The sequence below is a fragment of the Vigna angularis genome, chromosome 6 (genome assembly GCF_016808095.1).
Source record: "Vigna angularis cultivar LongXiaoDou No.4 chromosome 6, ASM1680809v1, whole genome shotgun sequence".
NCBI classification, from domain to species: Eukaryota; Viridiplantae; Streptophyta; class Magnoliopsida; order Fabales; family Fabaceae; genus Vigna; species Vigna angularis.
In genome coordinates, this window is record NC_068975.1 from 37,605,054 (window position 1) to 37,619,184 (window position 14,131).

The 14,131-nt window shown below is 38.3% G+C and overlaps 2 protein-coding genes across 3 annotated transcripts; both read left to right on the forward strand.

Moving 5' to 3' along the window:
• Positions 1–61: 61 nt before the first annotated feature.
• LOC108342968 (uncharacterized) lies at positions 62–13,123 on the forward strand. The gene is made up of 21 exons (XM_017580922.2): positions 62–517; positions 630–762; positions 1,129–1,265; positions 1,363–1,408; positions 1,993–2,205; positions 2,306–2,809; positions 2,936–3,070; positions 3,174–3,389; positions 3,468–3,557; positions 3,634–3,878; positions 3,983–4,071; positions 9,329–9,369; positions 10,458–10,488; positions 10,594–10,716; positions 10,800–11,017; positions 11,090–11,185; positions 11,308–11,420; positions 11,602–11,737; positions 11,899–12,003; positions 12,111–12,448; positions 12,809–13,123. Exons 1-20 carry the CDS (start codon positions 243–245, stop codon positions 12,309–12,311), a joined length of 3,147 nt encoding a protein of 1,048 aa, XP_017436411.1. The 5' UTR covers positions 62–242; the 3' UTR covers positions 12,312–12,448; positions 12,809–13,123.
• Positions 5,109–6,391, forward strand: LOC128197590 (uncharacterized). Of its 2 annotated transcripts, none has more exons than XM_052879751.1 (2): positions 5,109–5,752; positions 5,989–6,391. In XM_052879751.1, the coding sequence occupies exon 1, from the start codon at positions 5,109–5,111 to the stop codon at positions 5,724–5,726; it is 618 nt and encodes a 205-aa protein (XP_052735711.1). In that variant the 3' UTR covers positions 5,727–5,752; positions 5,989–6,391. The 2 variants fall into 2 exon arrangements, with proteins under 2 accessions (XP_052735711.1, XP_052735712.1); XM_052879752.1 differs by having other exon boundaries at positions 5,109–5,677.
• Positions 13,124–14,131: the final 1,008 nt, after the last annotated feature.

Below are 14,131 nucleotides of genomic sequence, written 5' to 3' on the forward strand. Positions count from 1 at the left end.
TGTTGTAGATTATAATAAACTTATGCTAATGATAATATTACTGTTAATCATTAATCATTCAGTAACGGGTCCAAAACCCTTCATAGGCATTGTGTGTTAAGTTGCGGCTGAGGCAGCAGACATACTATAAAAGTTTACGTTTCCCCTGAAAGTGAGAGAGTGAAGAAAATCAGAACCCTCGACGGAGGCGGAGGGAGAGGCTGAAGCAGCAGAAGGCGCAGAAGAGGAAGAAGAAGAATTCGATGGCGCAATCTCTTGAGCTCTTGCTGATTCAGTTCCTCATGCCCGACAACGACGCCCGCCGCCAAGCAGAAGACCAAATTAAGCGTCTCGCCAAGGACCCTCAGGTCGTTCCCGCTCTAGTCCAGCACATGCGCACTGCCAAAACCCCCAACGTCCGCCAGCTAGCCGCCGTCCTCCTCCGCAAGAAGATCACCGGTCACTGGGCCAAGCTCTCGCCCCAACTCAAACAACTTGTGAAACAGTCTCTCATTGACACCATTACCATGGAGCACAGGTACCTGCCTATTCTACTCCTATTCAAATAAACCCTAATTTCTTCTTTGTTTCATTGCGCAAGCGATCATCTGAATTCGAATAATCTAATTGTCGAATTCTGTGCTGTGCAGTCCTCCTGTCAGGAAAGCGAGTGCCAACGTTGTAAGTATTGTTGCGAAGTACGCAGTTCCCTCCGGGGAGTGGCCCGATTTGCTGCCCTTTCTCTTCCAGTGCAGTCAGAGTGGCCAGGAAGATCATCGAGAAGTAAGTACTTAGGACTATGCTGTTTTAAGGTGTGTTTGGAAGTCCGTTGGAGTGGAAAATGAATGTATTAAAATAATGTGAGGGTTGGATTGGATTGCTTTCGACGTTGGTTCAGTTATTTGAACCTGAATCCAAACACACTTTTATTTGTAGGAAAATAAACATAATCTTGTTCAATTGAATTATCTATTTAGGCGATTTAGTGATGCTAGTGGAGTGGGATTTTAGAGTGGCTTAGAGAAGATGGATGATGTTAACCTTTTTTTATGTTTACTTTTTGTTTCAGTGCTTTGAACTAGATGTTGTTTGCATACTGACAAGCTTAGCATCTAACCAAATTCTGTTTGTTGCTTTTTGGGATGGAAGGTGGCATTAATTCTCTTCAGCTCTTTAACTGAAACAATTGGGAATGCTTTTCGGCCGTATTTTGCAGATCTGCAAGCTCTTCTACTCAAGTGCTTGCAGGACGAGACTAGCAACCGTGTTAGAGTTGCCGCCCTCAAGTTAGTTGATCTCTTTTATCTATCTAATTTTGTCCATATGAAGCAATTACTTTTGTATCCTTTTGTTGTTTGTTGAGAATTATGACTGTTTTGTCAGGGCGGTGGGATCATTCCTGGAATTCACTCATGATGGGGATGAAGTGGTGAGTCACTGCTGTTTCTGTAGTAAAATAAAAGGGAAAAATTATGTTGTTAATGGCTTTTATCTTGAGTGCTAGCAAATTGTTCTAATTTCATTTTTAGTTAGTGAATGATTTTCATATTGACCGTAGTAAGTTCATAGCTCGAATTATACTACGTTTGCTATCAATGAGAATTAATTTACTGCAACCAGCTCCCAGATTATGAATGATGTATGGGATAATCTGCAATTTTTGAAGTGAGTTACTGTATTGGTATAAAGACATGGCCTTAGTGACTGAATGTTCTGCATGGCAGTATTTTGCACTTGCGATCTTTGCAAGAGTAACACATGTTGACTGAAATTAATTTATGTCTGAGCTCTAATACTTGTTCTTTTATGAATTTATTTAAAATTTATGATAGGAAGTAATCATGTCTGTGTGATGTGCGTTACATTAATTTGGTATCTATAAGGAAGCCAATAGCTTATTTTTTGGTTTTGGTAAGCTGCTTCTAAAATTGTTACCATTCAACTAGATCTGCATATTATATATATTGTCCTTTTTTTTTCTCTCTCAACTCATAAATTAGCATCTGTGTATAGATTAAGTTTCGTGAGTTCATTCCAAGCATCTTGAATGTATCACGCCAGTGCCTTGCCTCTGGAGAAGAAGACGTTGCCATACTTGCTTTTGAAATTTTTGATGAGCTGATAGAATCTCCTGCACCTCTTCTTGGAGATTCAGTGAAATCTATAGTGCAGTTCTCCCTTGAGGTCTGCTCAAGCCAAAATTTAGAGTCTAATACACGTCATCAGGTTGGTTAAGATCATAAAGTACATTTCTATGACTTTTTTATACACTTGCTGTTATAGTTGTTTCATTCTCTAGGTTCATGCTATTTACTCCATGTAACAGGCAATTCAAATCATTTCATGGCTGGCAAAGTACAAGTCCAGTACATTGAAAAAACATAAGCTGATCATACCTATTCTTCAAGTTTTATGCCCTTTGCTTGCTGAATCAACTAATGAAAATGAAGATGATGATCTTGCTCCAGATCGGGCTGCTGCAGAAGTTATTGATACTATGGCTTTAAACATCCCAAAGCATGTTTTTCAACCAGTTTTTGAATTTGCTTCTGTAAGCTGTCAAAACGCAAACCCAAAGTTTCGGGAAGCATCTGTTACTGCTTTGGGTGTCATTTCTGAAGGTTGTTTAGAGCTCATGAAAAGCAAGCTGGAACCTGTCCTCCATATTGTCCTGGGAGCTCTGAGGGATCCAGAACAAATGGTCAGAGGGGCAGCTTCCTTTGCTTTGGGTCAATTTGCTGAGCACTTGCAGCCTGAAATTGTATCCCATTATGAAAGTGTTCTTCCCTGCATTTTAAATGCTCTTGAGGATGCATCTGACGAAGTGAAGGTACACATTGGAGAAGAGAATGGCTTATCAATACAGCAGAAAAATTATCTTAGATGCTACTACCAAAACTAAAAGCTAAATAGGTTGTCTGCATGTTGTCTAAGAATTACATTTATATTCATGCAGGAGAAATCATATTATGCATTAGCTGCTTTTTGTGAGAACATGGGTGAAGATATCCTTCCTTTCCTTGATCCTTTGATGGGGAGACTGCTGACAGCTCTCCAAAATAGTTCCCGAGTTTTGCAGGAAACGTGCATGGTATGTGGAAGATTCAGTATGCTTTGTCACAATCACAATGTATCAGCTATTCAATTGTTGTTTTTGTATTTCAATTCATATTATTCACATGACATTCTTGCAGTCTGCCATTGGTTCTATTGCTTCTGCTGCAGAGCAAGCATTCATTCCTTATGCCGAAAGAGTTTTAGAGTTGATGAAAAGCTTCATGGTGTTAACTAATGATGAGGATCTCCGTTCCCGTGCAAGAGCAACTGAACTAGTTGGAATTGTTGCAATGTCTGTAGGGAGAGTGAGAATGGAGCCGATATTACCTCCTTACGTAGAAGCTGCGATTTCTGTAATTGCCTTATCACTGTCACAGTCTGCAGTTTATGCCTTTCTACTAGATTAATCTGAATTTTCTTGTCATTTTTAGGGATTTGGGCTGGACTACAGTGAGCTTCGCGAGTACACCCATGGATTCTTCAGCAATGTTGCTGAGATTTTAGAGGACAGTTTTGCACAGGTCTGCATACATTAACTATTCATTAATCCTATATCCTGCTCACTCTTTACAGTTGAAATTTTGTTTTGGTGAACAGTATCTTCCTCATGTTGTGCCTCTCGCATTTTCTTCGTGCAATCTTGATGATGGCTCTGCAGTTGACATTGATGAGTCTGATGATGAAGTTGCTAATGGGTTTGGTGGAGTTTCATCAGATGATGAAGCTCATGATGAACCAAGAGTTCGAAATATAAGTATTAGAACAGGTGTGTTGGATGAAAAGGCAGCTGCAACCCAAGCCCTTGGCCTCTTTGCACAGCACACAAAGACTTCTTTTGCACCGTATCCTTTGATTGATATTTTTAGTAGTCTAGTTCCGGTTATACTCCTTTCACAACCACAAAATAACCACAATTGTTATGTTTGAATTCTTTAATCATTTTAAGCTACTTGGAGGAGACATTGAGAATATTGGTTAAACACTCTGGCTATTTTCATGAAGACGTTAGACTTCAGGCTATCATTTCTTTAAAAAGTAAGTGGATCTTTTTGTTCAAAGTGTTCTGTTTTTAAGAATGTTTGTTTTGCCTACACTCGTTTTCTTGTTTCTTGGATTTATGCATGGTGTTAGATGTTAAGATGTGTGTTTCTGTTATTTGGGCTTAGTCTATTCTGTATTAAGGGCATTGGCCCATATCTTACAATATAAATAAACTACCCTATGTGTATGCTAAACACACAAGGGATATTTTCTCCCAATCTTCTCTATTTCTCATATGGTATCTAGAGCACAGGAATAGTTCCAGTCAACTCCACGGTCTCCGACACCCATCACTGCCGCTGTCGTTGCAGTCGCCGTCGCTGCCGTCGCCTCCACCGCTGTCGTCGCCGGAGTTCCAGAATCGACCGGCGACCACACCATCGGAATCGTCTTGGCCGGGCGACCACCGTGGTACGAAGATCGCGGCGAATAGACCACCCACGCGCCTCCACGCACCGCCGCAAGAGTCGCCGCTGCCGCCGCGCGTGCCGGCGCGTCGCCGGAGCTTTCCGCCGCCGATCAGCACCGTCGTGATCGCCTCCTCGCCCTCTTTCTGGATCTGTGGTCGTTGCGTCAATCGGAGCACTTTGAATTTTTAGGGTTTCTCCCTCTCCATGGCGTCTTCCTCGTCTACAAACACCTCTATTGGTGGCTCATCTTCTGATCCCTCAATATATACCAATTATGTGAATGTACACTTGTCCATTGACAAGTTAGATGGCACAAATTATGCAACATGGGCGACCGACATCAAACTTTGGTTGAAGAGTCAGGGGTACTTAGATCATCTTACTCAAAATGTGACTACTGCTCCCATAGATGACACTTCCCGCTGGATGAAAATTGATGCTCAGTTATGCATTGTTATAAAGTCCACCATTCACTCCTCACTGAAACAAATGTTTTGATCCTATGAAACATGTTCATAAGTATGGGCACAAGCGAAGTTGTTATACACAAATGACACTCAGCGTCTTTATGGTGTTTGTCAGGACCTATTAACTGTTATTGGTCCGTGCAATCCTGGTCCCATGGCAGAATATTTGGGTAAAATTCATGCCCTTCTTCATGACTTTAATGATATATTACCTCCTGCTTCCACTCCTGCTGAAGAATTGGAACAACGATCAAAGTTCTTCATGTTGTTGGCATTATACGGACTCTCTGATGATGTTTCTCATGTCCGTGATCAGATTTTGGGTTCTCTTGTCATACCCAACTTTACTTCTACTTGTTCTTCTCTTTTGCGTATACCGAGCAAACCCGTCACTGAGACATCCCCTCACACTGATGATTCCTCTGTTATGGCTGCTCAACGTGATGATCGAAGTCGGTCTCGCAAGCCAAGTAAAGGACGTCCAAAATGTGACCATTGTGGCAAGTTAGGCCACAAGATTGATAAATGTTATGCTCTCCATGGACGTCTTCCTCGACCTGTAGCAATGGCAAATTCTGATCCACCTCCCCGATCACCGTCTGCAGACCATCCTACTTCATCTAATATCGTAGACAAACCTGCAATCTTTAACGAATTTCTCAAATGGTATGAGGATCATCAGCACCTCTGGTTCCACTACATCTGCATCTGTTGCACGTACAGGTACACCTTTTGTTGGTCTAACTCACTTCCTCGGACCTTGGGTCCTTGACTCAGGCGCCACCGATCATATCACTGGTAACAAGTCTTTGTTTTCTTCCTTGTCATGTCTGGATAATTTACCCTCGGTAACAATGGCTGATGGGTCTAGAGTCTCATCTCATGGTATTGGTACTGTTAATATTTTTCCATCCATATCCATTGATCATGTACTTTATGTCCCTGGGTCTCCCTTCAACTTATTGTCCATTAGTCGTTTAACTCGTACTCTCAATTGTGTTATTTCATTTACTAAAGATTTTGTTTGGTTGTAGGACCGGAGTTCGAAACACATGATTGACACAGGATGTGAGTTTCATGGCCTTTATCATCTCCGCCCTTCTCCACATGTTGGCTTAGTCATGGAGTCACCATCCCTTCTTCATGCTCAGTTCGGTCATCCTAGTTTTGCCAAACTACAACAACTTGTCCCGAGGTTGTCCACATTATCCAGTTTGTCGTGTGAGTCTTGTCAGTTAGGGAAGCATACTCGTAGTTTCTTTCCTCGTAGTGTCTCACAACGGGCGTCGTCCCCTTTTTCATTGGTTCATTCTGACATTTGGGGACCTAGTCGTGTTAAGTCCATTTTAGGTTTTCAGTATTTTGTTACTTTTATTGATGACTATTCCAGATGTACTTGGTTGTTTTTAATGAAGAATCGTTCTGAGTTGTTTTCTATTTTCCAATCTTTTTTCAATGAAATAAAAACACAGTTTGGGGTGTCTATTCGAAATTTACGTAGTGATAATGGCCGTGAATACCTTTCTCACCCGTTTAAACAGTTTATGGCTTCTCATGGCATTCTTCACCAAACCTCATGTGCTTATACCCCTCAACAAAATGGGGTGGCTGAGCGCAAGAATAGACACCTTATTGAAACAACTCGTACACTTCTGATTCATGGTCAAGTACCCTCACGTTTTTGGGGTGATGCAGTTCTCACAGCATGTTATCTTATCAACCGCATGCCATCTTCCGTCCTAGATAACAAAATCCCTCATTCTATCTTATTTCCTCAAGACCCTCTGCATCCATTACCTCTTCGAGTTTTTGGGTCTACATGTTTTGTTCATGATTTTAGTCCTGGTCTTGATCAGTTATCTCCTAGGTCTCACAAATGTGTCTTCTTAGGATTTCCACGGTCACAAAAGGGCTATAAGTGTTTTTCCCAAACCCTCAATCGTCATTTTATCTCTGCTGATGTCACTTTTGATGAGTCTTCTTTTTACTTTTCACATCTATCTTCTAGTTCTGTACCTCTCCCTGTTACTGTTGATATTCCTCTTATCTGTGATCCTCCTGGTGATGCTCCACTCATTTTGTCTTCTCCTTCTTTAGACTCTCATTCACCACAGGATCATCCTTCACCTCCACCCCTTCAGGTTTATAGTCGCCGTAATTGTCTCCCTCATGACTCACTTCCGGTGTCGCCTCATGTGTCTCCTCCGGCTCCAGCAACTGAGTCTGACTTCTATTGCCCTCCGTAAAGGTATCCGCTCTACCCGTAACCCTTCCCCCCATTATACTGTTCTTAATTATCACAGATTATCTCCATCTTTTTATACTTGTCTCTCATCCATTTCTTCTGTGTCAATTCCCAAATCTGTGGGTGATGCCTTAACTCATCCTGGTTGGCGTCAAGCTATGATGGATGAATTAAGTGCTTTACAAGAAAGTGGAACTTGGGAGCTTGTCCAATTACCATCTGGAAAGTCTGTTGTTGGTTGCAGGTGGGTGTATGCTATCAAGGTTGGTCCTGATGGCACAATTGATTGTCTGAAAGCTCGACTGGTTGCCAAAGGCTACACATAGATTTTTGGTTTGGATTATGGTGATAGTTTTTCTCCAATGGCAAAAATGACCTCTGTTCGCCTATTCATTGCCATGGCCGCTCTTCGACAATGACCTCTTTACCAACTTGATGTCAAAAATGCTTTCCTCAATGGTGATTTGCATGAAGAAATTTATATGGAGCAATTGTCCGGCTTTGTTGCTCAGGGGGAGTCATCTGGATTGGTATGTCGTCTTCGCAAATCCTTATATGGCCTAAAACAGTCTCCTCGGGCCTGGTTTGGTAAATTCAGTTGTGTTGTTCAACAATTTGGTATGTCTCGCAGTGAAGCGGATCATTCAGTGTTCTATCGCCACTCGAGTGCTGGATGTATCTACTTAATAGTGTATGTCGATGATATTGTTCTCACAGGAAGCGACTATCTTGGCATCTCTCAGATGAAACAACACTTTTGTCATCATTTTCAAACCAAAGATCTTGGCAAACTCCGGTACTTTTTGGGTATTGAAGTAGCACAATCCAATGATGGTATTGTCATATCTCAGAGGAAGTATGCGTTAGACATCTTGGAGGAAACATGGTTAATGAACTGTAAATCTGTTGAGACACCTATGGACCCTAACATCAAACTCCTACCAAATCAGGGGGAGCCTTTCTCAGATCCTGAACGGTACAGAAGACTAGTTGGTAAATTAAACTATCTTACTGTTACGCGTCCTGACATTTCCTTTGCAGTTAGTGTGGTGAGTCAATTTCTAAACTCCTCATGTGAAGACCATTGGGATGCAGTTGTTCGCATACTGAAGTATATTAAAAGATCACCTGGAAAAGGTTTGCTATATGGCCTTAACAACGATACAAAAATCGTTTTGCTATTCAGATGCTGATTGGGCTGGTTCCCCTTCTGATAGGAGGTCTACTTCTGGATATTGTGTCTCTATTGGTAGCAACCTGATATCTTGGAAAAGTAAGAAGCAAAGTGTTGTGGCAAGGTCTAGTGCAGAAGCAGAATATAGAGTTATGGCATCAGCTACTTGTGAGCTTGTGTGACTTAAACAATTGCTTAGTAAATTGAAATTTGGAGATGTCACTCACATGATACTTATATGTGATAATCAAGCTGCTCTCCATATTAGCTCTGACCCTGTCTTCCATGAGAGAACCAAACACATTGAAGTTGATTGTCATTTCATTCGAGAAAAAATCATATCCGGAGATATCAAGACTGAGTTTGTTAACTCAAGCAACCAGTTGGCAGACATATTCACTAAGTCTTTACGAGGACATAGAATTGATTATCTTTGTAACAAGCTTGGAACATATGATTTATATGCTCCATGAGGGGGAATGTTAGATGTTAAGATGTGTGTTTCTGTTATTTGGGCTTAGTCTATTCTGTATTAAGGGCATTGGCCCATATCTTACAATATAAATAAACTACCCTATGTGTATGCTAAACACACAAGGGATATTTTCTCCCAATCTTCTCTATTTCTCATACATGGCAAGAATCTTGTATTTCTTAATTAATTTTTTTGGTCTGTTCAGTGCAAAATGCGATTTCCCATTTATAATATTAATCTGAATGACACTGAATTAGGTAGAGTCCCAAGATGATGCACAAACTTGTCAATTTACAAAATTATCAAGGAAAAAAAGGAAAAATATAATTAAATTGAAATAAACTGCCGTTTATTGTTTCTGTGTGCATCATATTTTACATTTTTTTTTCATGCAAATATTTATGAATGTCCTTCTTTTACATTACTTGGGTTATCAAAATTTGCCATCAATTGCTGATGTATATTGGATTTTAACTGCAGATGCGTTAACTGCTGCTCATGCAATCTTTCAAAGTCAACATGTAAGTTTGAAAACCACCTCCTTGTGTTTAATTTTGCATTCTTACTTTTTCAAAGATGAATTTTTTTATTTAATAACTTTGTAGCTTCCCTGTACTATAGTAAAGAAATGTAAAACTAATGACCATTATGGTTTTCAGTTGGAGTAAACCATTATATTCGTCTTTGAAACTTTAACGTCTTTAAAATTAACAAAACTTGAGAGCCCCTAAAATTGTATCCTGTCGGTCAGACTGGGTTTGGAGAAAGTATAATTAATGAAAACAAGAGGAAGGTTGGTATTGGTTGTTCAAGCTTAAGTTTGTGAAAAAGGGGATCATGTATTTGAGTCTTTGACCTATGTTCCTGCGTTCTCTTTATTGTCTTAGTTTTCATTCTTTTTATTCCATAACCTCCGTGCTCAGTTTATGTTTGCTGTAATAACTAACAATTCATAGGATTTAACATTCCTTCACTGTTTGGTTTTCATATGTGATGTTTTTGTTCCAAAAGAAAATCTTAGAAATCTGGGGACTTGCATTGAATTTGGTTTAAAAATCTCGTTTATTCTCCAAATTTGTTATTTAATTTTTTGTAGGAGTATGGACATGCTGGTATGCTACTGCTCAATGCAGTGTCTTGTGTTCTTTTATTGAGGTTACTCAGGTTGTGATTAACATGTTACAGTCTGAGAATGAGGCAATCCAGTCCTTTGCTTCATTTCCATACTAGTACATTGCATTTAGCTGAAGGGTCACAGTGTTAAATAAGTCTCCCAATTTAATGTGGATGGGCACATAGGCATGTGCGTGGCACTGAATGTGTCAAATCAGTACTGTTAACAGTGGTAACTAGTGAGGTGAGATTTTTGGCTAACATGACAAATGGGAGCCAATTTTAGTGCCTTTTTTGAGTTCTGTTAATTCCAGGCTAAGTTAAAGTGTTACAATTCAAAGACCAAAATGATGGTTATCTCTTTCAGTTGTATGGAGATGGCTGCTGCGAGAAAGAAAATCAAGAAAAGTGTCTTCTCAAATTTTGGAATGTTTGTTCTTTAGTTTGAAGCCTTTCTTTCTCAAACACCACAATTGACACTGTCTTTTTTTTTCAGGAAGGGGCTGCTAAAGCAAAAAAACTTCTTGGTGAGAGCATCTACTGCAATAATAAAATATTTTGATTTTGTACGTGTTAATGATAAGCCATTTCATTCTATCTGTATAACCTATCAAGTCTGCTTGATTCTTCAGATAATGTGATGACTATTTACATCAAGTCTATGGTTGAAGATCATGACAAGGAAGTGGTTGCTCAAGCATGCACTAGTGTGGCTGATATCATCAGAGATTATGGTTTTGCAATTCTTGAGCCTTGTAAGCATACAATTACTTGACCAATGTGTTAGAGTCATTTTGCTGGTGAACTGATGCTAATGTTGAGATTTCTATACTTTCAGACTTGGCACAGCTTGTTGATGCAACTTCATTGTTGCTTCGGGAGCAATCTGCTTGTCAACAGATAGAGTCAGACAGTGAAATCGATGATGTTGATAGTGCACATGATGACGTGCTGATGGATGCAGTGTCTGATATTCTTCCGGCATTTGCAAAGTCCATGGGTGTTCAATTTGCTCCCATTTTGGGACAACTGTTTGAACCTCTAATGAAATTTGCAGTGAGTTGGTAGCCAATAACTTTTACTGTTTAGGAGTAAATCATAGATTAATATTTCCACTTTGAAATGCAGAAAGCTTCTCGGCCTCCTCAAGATAGGACCATGGTAGTTGCCTGCCTTGCTGAAGTTGCTCAGAACATGGGTTCTCCTATTGCAAGCTATGTTGATGTAATTTTTGTTTCTCCTTTTTTTAATCTCTTTCTTTTTCCCTTTGTGATCTTATTTTAAAATTATAGTAGGAATTTGGACAATTGTAGTTGATTTGTAATTGATCTCGAATTATCTCTCAGAGGGTGATGCCCTTGGTACTTAAAGAACTAGCATCATCTGAAGCAACTAATAGGAGGAATGCTGCATTTTGTGTTGGAGAGTTGTGCAAAAATGGTCACGAACCAGCTTTGAAGTATCCTTCTTCATTCTACGATCCATTTGATAGTTGCATGATAATCCTTCTGTGTTTTGGGTTAAGTTTACCTAAGAGCTATTTTTATGATGATTCATGTCAATTGGTATAAATGGTATATGCTATTTTAGGTTAAGGTTCTATTCCACAATATTTTACATTTTCTTTAATCCAATACAAGATACTATGACAATATATTACGGGGACTCCATCCCTTGTTTGGTGAGTCTGAGCCTGATGATGCAGTGAGAGATAATGCTGCTGGTGCAGTGGCAAGGATGATCATGGTACACCCTGAATCTATCCCATTAAACCAGGTAATTCATGCTTGATTTGTACGGATCATACTTTCTCAATAAGAACTGTCATGGATTCTTAAATTGGATAGTTCATTATTATAATTTCTTTAAGTTTAATTTTGTTGTGCGAATACTTTATTTCCAAATGTTTGTGTTCATGTCTTTGATGCATTTTACAGGTTCTTCCTGTTTTCTTGAGAGTACTTCCATTAAAAGAAGACCGTGAGGAGTCTATGGCTGTCTATAGTTGTATCTCTACACTCGTACTCTCGTCTAATCCCCAGGTATTGTTTTTTTCGAATCTGTTGAAAGATTCTTTCCTTGTTTTGTTGTTTCCTCTGATAATATTGTACTACCTTATTCTGTTCGTCCTTTTCTAAATGTAACGCAGATCCTCTCCCTAGTACCTGAATTAGTTAATCTCTTTGCTCAAGTTGTGGTGTCACCTGTGGAGACGCCTGAAGTTAAAGCTGTAGTAGGCAGAGCTTTTTCTCATCTAATTTCGTTATATGGGCAACAAATGCAACCTCTTCTGAGCAACCTCCCACCTGCACATGCAAACGCATTATCTTCGTTTGCCCAAAGGAGTTGATTGTGCAAGCGAGCGCAAATTGAAAATTTATGCAATTTTTTACTGGTTCTTATCAACTATGTTTTTGAAGAAATCTCTTGTTAAATAGTTTTAAGTGGAGCTGTTTGGGTCAGGCAGAAGATCAGTGCCTTTACCAGGTATGTTAATTTTGAAAAATCTTACCAATTGGTTAACATGAAATGTCATCGAAATGTATACAAAACCACCTTGGATGGTTCGTTGTCCCTTTTCTCATCTATTAGATATCCTGAATATTGCAGCTACTTCTGAAAACTTACCCTTTGAAAAACTTTGGAAAGTACAACTACTAGTTGTCGTTAATTTAGAATTCCGTTTGTAGGAAAAGATTTGTCAGTTAGAGTTTTCCTTTTTCCTTGCAAGACAAATATTTCCGGTAGTTTGCCTAACAAAATTCTCTGAATTATTTGCCCTTTCATTTTGTTTTCCTTGAATTGAATTCAATCAACTGCTTACTTTTGATTCTTTACTTTCTGCAGGATGCTGCCGTTTCTCAGTGCCTTCTCATTTTTTTAGGGAGACACTTTCTTCCCCATTTTTTAATTAATTATTTCTTGTGCTATTCTTTAGTTTTTAAAATATATCATTTTCTTGTGTTCGAAGTTATGAAATTTTGTTTGGTCTGTTTTCTTCACCGGCTTTGGAGGGTTGAGAGTTGGGTTATTGAGATTTGTGTATCAACAGAGGTTTAAAAGTATTTTTGATATATTATACAGTTCTTGATCAAACCCTGTAACTGATTGAAAATTATTGGATTTCGTAAAAGATATCGTATTTGGAGGCACCTTGCCCAATTTGCGTCTCTCATTTTTTCTGTAATTTAGGAACTATAGCTGTATAAGTCCGACTATTGTTTCTTTTAGAAATTTAAGATTGGAATACTTTTCAGAAATTAAATCCTGGAAGTGATTAAATTAATTTTGATCCGACGAGTTTGCCTAGTCCCTGAATACTACTTGCTTCAAGACCTTTTGGAAAGGAAGGTCTAAAATGTTTTTATAGTTAAAGATTATTAGGTTGGGGAATTCTTCCATTTGGATAAGGGTGGATGAATCAAGTTAATATATTCTAGATTTATTTTTCTACTTGATTACATTCTTGCATAACAATCTTATTATTGGTATTAAATAGACTTAGTTAATTAACTAAAAATATGAGGTTACAGTAATAAAATGGGAAATTTTAGGAAATAACAGAAAAATGAAATATGATTATATCGTTATAATTACTATAATAAAGTATTCATGCATTTTGACTTGTGTCTTTGATTGACAAATCAGTTTTACTTAAATACACAGTTATTTTTTAACTCTCTTATAAGTGATTAATTAATTATTAGTTTGCATTATTCCAAGTACAGCTTGATAATGTGTTTTGTACTTTGAGTCAATCGTTTAAGACTTCAAAATAAATATTTAATGAAGTTAAAAACATTCACTTATTTAGATGGTTTGACGAAAATCCTATATATATATATATATTGGGTGTATGTTTGTACTTTATAATTATTTGTGTTTCTCTTCTCTCATATATTTAGTTTAAAAATAGATAGTTTATCTTTTTAAAGTAATTTTTAAATGTGATTTTATTTATGAAAATTTTTATTTAAGAGATATTTATTTTAAGTTTGATCGATTGAGTCATTATGAGCTAGTCACATAAGTTTAATTTCTTTTACTTTTGAAAAAAAAAAACTTTTCAAACCCAGACATTAGATTTAAATCCGGTTCCACGAGTTTAAGTTGGATTGAGATGAGAAAATTTGAATTTTTTTACTATAGGTTAAACTAAATTTATTTTAC

What these genes read in the sequence shown, in the direction of transcription:
- LOC108342968 (XM_017580922.2), top strand. Translation starts at nt 243, where the DNA reads ATGGCGCAATCTCTTGAGCTCTTGCTGATTCAGTTCCTCATGCCCGAC. An exon ending in GTTAGAGTTGCCGCCCTCAA is followed by an intron (nt 1,266 to 1,362) that starts GTTAGTTGATCT and finishes CTGTTTTGTCAG; the next exon opens with GGCGGTGGGATCATTCCTGG. An exon ending in ACGTAGAAGCTGCGATTTCT is followed by an intron (nt 3,390 to 3,467) that starts GTAATTGCCTTA and finishes TGTCATTTTTAG; the next exon opens with GGATTTGGGCTGGACTACAG.
- LOC128197590 (XM_052879751.1), top strand. Translation starts at nt 5,109, where the DNA reads ATGGCAGAATATTTGGGTAAAATTCATGCCCTTCTTCATGACTTTAAT.